This window comes from Nycticebus coucang, chromosome 14, assembly GCF_027406575.1.
Source record: "Nycticebus coucang isolate mNycCou1 chromosome 14, mNycCou1.pri, whole genome shotgun sequence".
Taxonomy (NCBI): domain Eukaryota; kingdom Metazoa; phylum Chordata; class Mammalia; order Primates; family Lorisidae; genus Nycticebus; species Nycticebus coucang.
Genome location: NC_069793.1, coordinates 50,488,286 through 50,500,239, shown reverse-complemented (window position 1 = coordinate 50,500,239; position 11,954 = coordinate 50,488,286). Strand labels below are relative to the sequence as shown.

At 37.5% G+C, this 11,954-nt stretch overlaps 1 protein-coding gene across 1 annotated transcript; it reads left to right on the top strand.

The window, feature by feature from the left end:
• Nucleotides 1–4,301: 4,301 nt before the first annotated feature.
• On the top strand, nucleotides 4,302–5,123 carry LOC128565957 (60S ribosomal protein L7-like). Its single transcript, XM_053562824.1, has one exon. It carries the CDS (start codon nucleotides 4,318–4,320, stop codon nucleotides 5,062–5,064), a length of 747 nt encoding a protein of 248 aa, XP_053418799.1. The 5' UTR covers nucleotides 4,302–4,317; the 3' UTR covers nucleotides 5,065–5,123.
• The last annotated feature ends 6,831 nt before the right edge of the window (nucleotides 5,124–11,954 follow it).

The window sequence follows — 11,954 nt, the reverse complement described above, 5'->3', positions numbered from 1 at the left end:
ACAGGGTCACTCCCTATAAAGATCCAGCAACAGTGGAGTGATCCCGCTGGGGTCTGATCTTGGAGAGACACCTCCCCAACTCTGAGGACAGCCAGAGGCAATGGTGAAAAACAATCATGAGGCGAAATCAACAGAAAGACTCTGGCAATATGAATAATCAGAGTAGATCAACTCCCCCAAGGATTGATGGGGCAGACACAGTACAAGATCCCATGCACAAACAGATAGCTGAGATGTCAGAAATCAAATTCAGAATCTGGATAGCAAATAAGATCGAATTAGAATTCCAAGCAGTAACCCAAAAGATATCTCAAGAATTCAATGAATTCAAAGACCAAATGACCAAAGATCTTGACACACTGAGACAAGAAGTTGCAGCCTTCAAAGATCTGAGAAACACAGTAGAATCCCTCAGTAACAGAATGGGGCAAGCAGAAGAAAGTATTTCTGACATTGAAGAAAAAGCTTTTGAATGCTCCCACACTCTCAGAGAGGAAGAGAAATGGAGGGCAAAAACAGATTACGCCCTCAGAGAGCTCTGGGATAATTCGAAGAAAACCAATATTCGTTTTATAGGGATCCCCGAAAGCGACAAAGTGGCTTCACAAGGCACAGAGTCTCTTCTCCATGAGATTATGAAAGAGAACTTTCCAGACATGCCAAGAGATTCTGAAATTCAGATAGCAAACAGTTTCAGAACTCCAGCATGACTCAACCCAAATAAGACATCCCCCAGACACATCATAATCAATTTTGCTAAAGTTAATATGAAGGAGAAAATTCTGAAAACAGCCAGAAGAAAGAAAACCATTACCTACAAGGGGAAGAATATTAGAATAACTGCAGAGCTCTCTGCTGAAACCTTTCAAGCTAGAAGAGGATGGTCATTGACTTTTAATCTCCTAAAACAAAATAACTTTCAACCCAAGATCCTGTACCCAGCTAAACTGAGTTTCATTTATGACAGAGAAATTAAATACTTCAATGACATTCACATGTCGAAGAAATTTGCCATAACTAAACCAGCTCTCCAGGATATTCTCAGACCTGTCCTCCATAAAGACCTGCGTAATACTCTACCACAAAAGTAAACCCACCCAGAAAATTTTGATCAAATTCGAACTTCCACAGTCACAAAAGGATTAAAAATGTGAACTGGAATCTCGAAAGGTTTATCAATATTCTCAATTAATGTGAATGGTTTAAATTGTCCTCTAAAGAGGCACAGTTTGGCTGACTGGATACAAAAACTGAAGCCAGATATCTGCTGCATACAAGAATCACATCTTAAGTTAAAAGACAAATTTAGACTCAAGGTGAAGGGATAGTCAACTATACTCCAGGCAAATGGAAAGCAGAAAAAATCAGGTGTTGCAATCCTATTCGCAGACGCAATAGGCTTTAAACCAACCAAAATAAGGAAGGATAAGGATGGACACTTCATATTTGTTAAACGTAATACTCACTATGATAAGATCTCAATTATTAATATTTATGGACCCAACCAGAACGCACCTCAATTTATAAGAGAAACTGTAACAGACATGAGCAACTTGATTTCCTCCAGTTCCATAGTAGTTGGAGATTTTAACACCCCTTTAGCAGTGCTGGATAGATCCTCCAAAAAGAAGCTAAATAAGAAATTTTAGATTTAAACTTAACCATTCAACATCTGGACTTAACAGACATCTACAGAACATTTCATCCCAACAAAACTGAATACACATTTTTCTCATCAGCCATGGAACATACTCCAAAATCCACCACATCCTAGGCCACAAATCTAACCTCAGCAAATTTTAAAAAATAGAAATTATTCCTTGCATCTTCTCAGACCATCATGGAATAAAAGTTGAACTCAATAACAACAGGAATCTGCATACCCATACAAAAACATGGAAGTTAAACAACCTTATGCTGAAGGATAGATGGGTTATAGATGAAATTAAGAAGGAAATCACCAAATTTTTGGAACGAAACAACAATCAAGACATGAATTACCAGAACCTCTGGGATACTGCAAAGACAGTCCTAAGAGGGAAATTTATAGCACTGCAAGCCTTCCTCAAGAAAACGGAAAGAGAAGAAGTTAATAACTTAATGGGACATCTCAAGCAAGTGGAGAGAAAAGAACATTCCAACCCCAAACCCACCAGAAGAAAAGAAATAACCAAAATCAGAGCAGAATTAAATGACATTGAAAACAAAAGAATTATACAACAGATCAATAAACACAAAAGTTGGTTTTTTGAAAAGATCAATAAAATAGATAAACCTTTGGCCAACCTAACCAGGAAAAAAAAGGGTAAAATCTCTAATTTCATCAATCAGAAATGGTAACGATGAAATAACAACAGACCCCTCAGAAATTCAAAAAATCCTTAAGGAATACTACAGAAACTCTACTCTCTGGAATATGAAAATCTGAAAGAAATTGACCAATACCTGGAAGTACGCCACCTACCAAGACTTAGCCAGAACGAAGTGGAAATGTTGAATAGGCCTATATCAAGTTCTGAAATAGCATCAACTATACAAAATCTCCCTAAAAAGAAAAGCCCAGGACCAGATGGCTTTACATCAGAATTCTACCAAACCTTTAAAGAAGAACTAGTACATATATTACTAAACCTCTTCCAAAATATAGAAAAAGAAGGAATATTACCCAACACATTCTATGATGCAAACATCACCTTGATCCCCAAACCAGGGAAAGACCCAAAAAGGAAAGAAAATTATAGACCAATATCACTAATGAATATTGATGCTAAAGTACTCAATAAGATCCTAACAAACAGAATACAACAACACATCAAAAAAATTATACACCACGACCAAGTGGGATTTATCCCAGGCTCTCAAGGCTGGTTCAATATATGTAAATCTATAAATGTAATTCAGCACATAAACAAACTAAAAAATAAGGACTGTATGATTCTCTCAATTGATGCAGAAAAAGCTTTTGATAATATCCAGCATCCCTTCATGCTCAGAACACTTGAGAAAATTGGTGTAGAAGGGACATTTCTTAAACTAATAGAGGCCATCTACAGCAAATCCACAGCTAATATTGTATTGAATAGAGTTAAATTGAAATCATTTCCACTTAGATCAGGAACCAGGCAAGGTTGCACATTGTCTCCATTGCTCTTTAACATTGTAATGGAAGTTTTAGCCATTGCAATTAGGGAAGAAAAGGCGATCAAGGGTGTCCAGACAGGGTCAGAAGAGATCAAACTTTCACTCTTCGCAGATGATATGAGTGTATATCTGGAAAACACTGGGGATTCTACTACAAAACTTTAGAAGTGATCAAGGAATACAGCAATGTCTCAGGCTACAAAATCAACACCCATACGTCTGTAGCCTTCATATATACCAACAATAACCAAGCCGAACAAACAGTCAAGGACTCTATTCCTTTCAAAGAAGATGTAATATTTGGGAGTATACCTAACAAAGGATGTGAAAGATCTCTACAAAGAGAATCATGAAAATTTAAGAAAAGAAATAGCTGAAGATGTTAACAAATAAAAAAACTTACCATGCTCATGGCTGGGAAGAATCAACATCGTTAAAATGTCTATATTGCCCAAAGCAATATATAATTTTAATGCAATTCCTATTAAAGGTCCATTGTCATATTTTAAAGATCTTGAAAAAATAATACTTCTTTTACATGGAATCAGAAATAAACCTCGAATAGCCAAAACATTACTCAGCAATAAAAACACAGCAGGAGGAATCACACTACCAGACCTGAGACTGTACTATAAATCAATAGTGATCAAAACAGCATGGTATTGGCACAAAAACAGAGAAGTAGATGTCTGGAACAGAATAGAGAACCAAGAGATGAACCCAGCTACTTACCATTATTTGATCTTTGACAAGCCAATTAAAAACATTCAGTGGGGAAAATATTCCCTATTTAACAAATGGTGCTGGGTGTACTGGCTGGCAACCTGTAGAAGATTGAAACTGGACCCACCCACACCTTTCACCATTAACTAAGATAGACTCTCACTGGATAAAAGATTTAAACTTAAGACACGAAACTATAAAAATACTTGAAGAAAGTGCAGGGAAAACTCTTGAAGAAATCGGCCTGGGTGAATATTTTATGAGGAGGACTCCCCAGGCAATTGAAGCAGTATCAAAAGTACACTACTGGGACCTGATCAAACTAAAAAGCTTCTGCACAGCCAAGAACATAGTAAGTAAAGCAGGCAGACAGCCCTCAGAATGGGAGAAAATATTTGCAGGTTATACCTCCGATAAAGGTCTAATAACCAGCCTCTTTTTCCAGCTGGAACCATGGCGGCTGTTGAAGAGAAGAAAAAGAAGGTTCCTGTTGTGCCAGAAATGCTTAAGAAAAAGCGAAAGAATTTCGCAGAGCTGAAGATCAAACGTCTGAGAAAGAAGTGTGCCCAAAAGATGCTTCGAAAGGCAAGGAGGAAGCTTATCTATGAAAAAGCTAAGCATTATCATAAAGAATATAGGCAGATGTACAGAACTGAGATTTGGATGGCTAGGATGGCAAGAAAAGCTGGCAACTTCTATGTACCTGCAGAACCAAAATTGGCATTTGTCATCAGGATCAGAGGTATCAATGGTGTGAGTCCAAAGGTCCGAAAAGTGTTGCAGCTTCTTCGCCTTCGCCAGATCTTCAATGGAACTTTTGTTAAGCTCAACAAGGCTTCCATTAACATGCTGAGGATTGTAGAACCGTATATTGCATGGGGGTACCCAAATCTGAAGTCAGTAAATGAGCTAATCTACAAGCGTGGTTATGGCAAAATCAATAAGAAACGAATTGCGTTGACTGATAACAGTTTGATTGCACGATCTCTTGGTAAATATGGCATCATCTGCATGGAGGATCTGATTCATGAGATCTATACTGTTGGAAAACGCTTCAAAGAAGCAAATAACTTCTTGTGGCCCTTTAAGTTATCATCTCCACGGGGAGGGATGAAGAAAAAAACAACCCACTTTGTAGAAGGTGGAGATGCTGGTAATAGGGAAGATCAAATTAATAGGCTTATTAGAAGAATGAACTAAGGTATCTGCCCTGATTGTTTTTGTAATCTGGTCAGTTAATAAACAGTGACTGCTTTCAAATTGAAAAAAAAAAAAAAAAAAAAAAAAGGTCTAATAACCAGAATCCACAGAGAACTCAAACGTATCAGAAGAAAAGAACACGTGACCCCATTTCAGGGTGGGCAAGGGACTTGAAGAGAAACTTCTAAAGAAGACAGACACACGATCTACAAACACATGGAAAAAATCTCAGCATCCTTAATCATCAGAGAAATGCAAATCAAAACTACTTTGAGATATCACCTAACCCCAGTAAGAGTAGCCCACATAACAAAATTCCAAAACCAGAGATGTTGGCGTGGATGTGGAAAAAAGGGCACACTTCTACACTGCTGGTGGGAATGCACACTAATATCTTCCTTCTGGAAGGATGTTTGGAGAATACTTAGAGACCTAAAAATAGATCTGCCATTCGATCCTACAATTCCTTTACTAGGTTTATACCCAGAAGACCAAAAATCACAATACAACAAAGACATCTGTACAGAATGTTTATTGCAGCCCAATTCATAATTGCTAAGTCATGGAAGAAGCCCAAGTGCCCATCGACCCACGAATGGACTAGCAAATTATGGTACATGTATACCATGGAATATTATGCAACCTTAAAGAAAGATGGAGACTTCACCTCTTTCATGTTTACATGGATGGAGCTGGAACATAATTTCTTGGCAAAGTATCTCAGGAATGGAAAAAAAGTATCCAATGTACTCAGCCCTACTATGAAGCTAAATTATAGTTTTCACATGAAGGTTATAACCCAACTATAGCACAAGACTATGAGGAAAGGGCCAAGGGAGGGGAAGGGAGGGGGGAGGTTAGGGTAAAGGGAGGGTAATGGGTGGGGCCACACCTACAGTGCATCTTAGAATGGGTACAGGCAAAACTTACTAAAGGCGTAATACAAATGTCTACATACAATAACTAAGAAAATGCCATGAAGGCTACGTTGAGCAGTTTGATGAGAATACTCCAGATTGTATATGAAACCAGCACATTGTACCCCTTGATTGCACTGATGTACATAGCTATGATTTAACAATAAAAAAATTTAAAAAAGAAGAAAATGAAAAAAAAATCTGACAAGCACCTTAAGAACTCACTGAGAATCGCAACTACTTCCATCTAACCAGATACTGATACATTAGTTTCTCAGATACAATGTCAAATATCCCACTAGTTTTGTGTTGCCTACTTCTTTTTTACTTTGGTAATAAAAAATAATCAATAAATATCAATAAAACAAAGATGTTTTATTACTGAAAAAAAGATTTCTCAAGCTCATGGAAATTAAAAGCAAGCTTCTAAAAAATACTCATTACGTATAATTCAGGTTTTAAATGATCCTTGCACCCAAATAAACATACTTCTAATTTATATGGTTCTACTTACATGAATATGAAAATAAAAAAAAAACTTTTGGCAATTGAGAGAGAAAATCCAAGGTGCAATTATAGATTGTTTAGAAAATTGCAGTGAGAATACAGTATATCAAAATGCAAAGGATGTTGTTAAAGCTGTTCTCATAGGCCAATTCATAGCATAAAGTGATTTAATTATTTAACCATAACAACAACATAAAATAACCTTCTTTATCTTACTCAATAACCTAGAAAATAAGCAGCAAGATAAATTAAGAAGAAGCAGAAACAAATGGTGGAATTGATACCTGTGGTAGAAACTATAAAGTAACTTTTTTAATGTCAAATCCTAATGTCATCTTCCCTTATCTTTTTCTTCTATAGAAGCTGAAAAGTTGAATAATTAACTCCCTAGGATTCCTTGTTGTTAGAAGTGGCCATGTGAAATAAATCTTATTACTGGGCTATAAATGGAAGATGATTGAAGAGACTTCTTACAACACTCTTGCTTTAATGTTTAAAAGGGGATACGATTGGATAAATAAAATGTGGTATACATACACAATGAAATACTGTTTAGCCATAAAAAAAAAGAATGAAATCATGTCTTTTGCAGCAACATGGCTGCAACTTGAGGTCATTATCTTAATTGAAACTAGCCAGGCACAGAAAGCCAAATATCACATGTTCTCACTCATAAGGGGAGGACAAAAAAAATGTATACACATGGATATAAAGAGTGGAATTATAGATAATGGAGACTTGGAAGGGAGAGGGGCTGGAAACATAAGAGGAGGTAGATAATAAGAAATTAGTTATTTTGTACAATGTATGTTACTTAAGTGATAGATATACTAAAAGCCCTGATTGGACCACTACGTGATCTACACATGTAACAAAATTGCACGTTTACCTCATAAATTCATACAAATAAAAAAAAAATGAAACAAAGGAATATAGACAGACCTGGCTTTGTGCTGCATTCTTCCCTTTCTCTAATCACATTTTCTGTTTTGAATGATCTTCTCTTGTCTGAGGTCCAAATAGTCATCTGAGGACCATAGAGCCACAAACCTGGAAGAGTGACTCTGAAACACAGAATGAACCTACATGCCTGATGGTCCTCTTGAGTTGTCAGACTGTGCTAGCAGCCATCCACCTCTGAGCTCATTATTATGTAAGGAAAGCGATGCCTATTTGTGTAAGCCACTGTTAATTTCATTTTCTGATCCTTGCACCTGAATAAACACGCTTCTAATTTATATGGTTCTAACTCACATGAATCTGAACATAAAAACAAAACCTTTGGCAAATCTAATTTTCAAAAAGAATGAAAAGCAAATAAACAAAATTAAAATTTAGATTAATGTATCATATCTAAAAAGAAAATAAGAATCTCGGGATCCTCCACCCAACCCCTACCTCTTAAGCCGAAGAGAAGGTAAAGGCCTAGGAGTCCTGTGAATAACTGGCCCCACAGATCATTTATTCCTGGATGCTTTCCTCCACAAGCAAGGACATGTAAATCGTAACCTTAGGTTTTCCAGCTACATCTAGCTCCTAAAACTAAAGGTGCTCATTCCACACTAACAATGAATTGCAAGTTTATCTTCGCAGGTGCAGGACAGAGAAAATACAGGACCAGACATTCTTCTACCTACCCAGGGATATCTACACAACTGGTGCTTCTTTTACTTCCTTTTCGTTTTCTAACATTTGCATTATCTTATGTAAAATACAGACTTTTTTCTGGGTCTCATAAGAGTGTAACCATTTTGTCTCACTACCCCCACCCTCTGCCTTTTTTTTTCTTCTTCTTCCTGTATTTTAAATACTTAACATTCCAAATTTCCCTTTGGAAAAACAACCACAGGTCTGTCTGTGTTTTTTCCTGAGCACATCCTCAACTTTGGCTTAATAAACCTCCATTCACTGAGATTTTGGCCTCCATCACTTATTTTGGGTTGACACATAAATTGAGAGAGAATTTTAAAATTTTAAGAGGTCTTGTTAATAAAATCGACAATCTCAAAATGGATATTTTCTGGAAGAAAAACATAAATAATAAGTAATCCTTAATTTAGGTATTTTATATCTTGCCAGTTACTATTGTTAGTCAGAAATTGGTCAGGAAGGGTGGCACCTGGGGCTCAAAGGAGTAGGGTGCCGGCCCCATATACTGGAGGTGGCCCCATATACCGGAGGTGGGGGGGTTCAAACCTGGACCAAAATCGCAAAAAGAAATTGGTCAGGAAAACAAAATACTCCGAGTATCTTAGGTAGAAGATTATTTAGGATAGGGACTCACATGTTTTAAAAAAATGTATGTGGGAAAAACAAACACAAGAGCCATTGGAGGGGCAGAGAAGCGTAGGTTAGGCTGATGATGCTCAGGTTCCTACTAGCTTTGAGAAAATCAAGAAGTTGCCACCATTTCCCTAATCAGCAACTGCAAAATTCACCCACTGACAGTGATCACAGTTGCCTGTAGCACCAAGGTGGGTGGCCCTCAGGCAACTGCGCTGTAGAAGGATAAATGATAACACATGCTTCCTTTCTGCTTTCTACATCTCACAGTGAGTACCTCTCATTAATGGACTATAAATCAGAGCCCTACTGGCAAAGAACTGGGGAAAATGTAGTGCTCAGGTTTCTAACCCTCTTCCCCCATAACACAGAGAAAGCATAGAAGGTTTGGGAAGAGGAACCTAAGTACAAGCTGACATTCTGACACATTTATTCATTTTATTTTTGAACTTTATATTTAGGAAAAAATGAAATGCCCATTATACATAAGTAAATATATGTACTTATATTTTATGTTTTTATATACCTATATTTATATGTATGTCTATAATAGGCCCATAAAATTCCAATGCTATATTGCTGCGTACCCCCCAAGTATAGTGTGTTAAATTCCTATAAGCAGAATTACATTCAAATGGGTTTAACTGTAGATAATTTAATGAAGATTATTTGTAGAGGTATGATCAAAGGTTTAGGAAATTCACATACATTGATGTATTCAAGACTGGTAACAGTGGAAAGCCATTATTATCATAGGCCTAAAAGGGGCAAAGGAGGTGTGGTGGTTTTAATGTATGTTCACAGACTTTTTGGCACTCTTCCTTTGAAGAGGTGCCAAAGGAACCCCACACTCTCCTCTGCTTGAGTGTGGGCTGGACTTAGTGACTCCTTTCAAATAGAATATGGTAGAAGTGATGACATCTGAGACTCAAGGTGTATGGCTTTTTCCTTGTTCTCTCTCTTGGATTGCTTGTCCTAGGGGAAGCCAGCTGTTATTTTGTAGAATACTTAAACAACCCTAAGGAGAGGTCCACATGATACAACCCTGAAGCTTTCTGCCAATGTCCATGTGAGTGCTCTTAAAATATGATCCTCCAGCCCCAGTCAAGCCTTTGGATGATTGCAGCCCCAGCCAACATCTTGATTGCAGATGTCTTGGCTGTCATGAGAGCCGGAATCATTCAACTAAGCCACTCCCAGATACCCAGCTTCCAGAAACTGTGATATAACATTAATAAATATTTGTTGTTAAATGTGGGGGTGATTGTTATGCTGAAATAGATTACCAATACATAAAGAAAATAACGTTTCTAGAGATGATGGAAATTTGGACTGTGGAATAAGTGCTTCCAGGCTAAAACTATAGACAAAGAGTGTGCAGAAAAAAAGTCCTATGCTTTCTCTGTAGGTGCTCTTCAACCTCTGCCAGTGCACACAATGACCAAGTCCACCAGAGCCCCAGTCTGTAACGATGAGCCCCCAGGGCACAGAGCACGGCTGAGCAAGTCAGAGAATGAATCTTATGGAGCCAATGAAGAATAATCAGAACGTATTTAGATCAATCTTGCTTATGAACAGTGTTTCAATCAGGATTTGATTAGAGCAAGAGAATCACTAGGAAATATATAAAATAAGGGATATATTATACAAGTTGGATCTTATACAATTGTAGGAGCTTTAAACAGAGCATGGGTGTTGCTCTGTCTTGGGCTGGAGCCTAAAGTCAGCAAGGCAGGCAATGAGGAAAGAAAGATCTCACTGCCTTCAAGTCTCCATGCAGTAAGATCTGCGGGAAAAATAGGTTTGGTGCTAAAACCAGCCCAGCCCAGGAGTCACTGAAGCTGAAGATATCGGCCCAGTTGGACTGAACACAGCTATTGGCCCAGCTTCTGTCCCACCCCAACCAGGCAAGCCAGCAGAGCAAAGCAGCAGTTCAAGAGCAGCACCAGTGCCCTGTGCCCGGCTCTGACCCTGTGAATATAAAGAGAATATGGCTTTTGCTACACGTCTACTCCTAATCTCAACAATTGTCTTATATGATACATCTAACCCAGAACTACATAGACAAGGCAATTCTGGAAACATAGTCCCAGCCAAACTAAGTTGATGCAATGCAAATCTACCATGGAGTTGAAAAAGAACAAAATATCATAACAGCAAAATGAACTATTAAGACAATAACCTGCCACAGGTAACACTAGGTTTATTTGAGGGGAACAAAAATAGTTCCATGTTAGAAAAATCTGTTAATATAATGACATCCATTCACCAGCTCTAATATGAAAAACTATATTATAATCTCAGTACATAGCAAAAAAAAGTGTTCAAATAAAATTTAACAATTATGCCTGGTTTAGGGGAAAAGTCCTCATAGAAACCAGGGAATAGATATTCCCTCTGATTAACATAACATATCAACAGCTTGTATCATCCTTCACATTGAAACACCAGAAATATTCCCACTAAACCCAGGAAAAGACAGAGATGCTCTATCTCCACCCTCTCAGGTATTACTGTTCTGGAAATTCTATCTGATGCAATAAGACATGAGGCAGAAATAAGAAGTGAAAGTACTGGAAAGGAAAAGATAAAGTTACTTTTATTTGCAGACAATATAATTATACCTCTTTTATTTTTATTTATTTTTTTTGCCTTAAATGTATTCCTATTTATTTTTTTCTCATTTTTTTTTTTTTATTGTTGGGGATTCATTGAGGGTACAATAAGCCAGGTTACACTGATTGCAATTGTTAGGTAAAGTCCCTCTTGCAATCATGTCTTGCCCCCATAAAGTGTGACACACACCAAGGCTCCACCCCCTCCCTCCGTCAATCTTTCTGCTTCCCCCCCATAACCTTAATTGTCATTAATTGTCCTCATATCAAAATTGAGTACATAGGATTCATGCTTCTCCATTCTTGTGATGCTTTACTAAGAATAATGTCTTCCACTTCCATCCAGGTTAATACGAAGGATGTAAAGTCTCCATTTTTTTTAATAGCTGAATAGTATTCCATGGTATACACATACCACATCTTGTTAATCCATTCCTGGGTTGGTGGGCATTTAGGCTGTTTCCACATTTTGGCAATTGTAAATTGAGCTGCAATAAACAGTCTAGTACAAGTGTCCTTATGATAAAAGGATTTTTTTCCTTCTGGGTAGATGCCCAGTAATGGGATT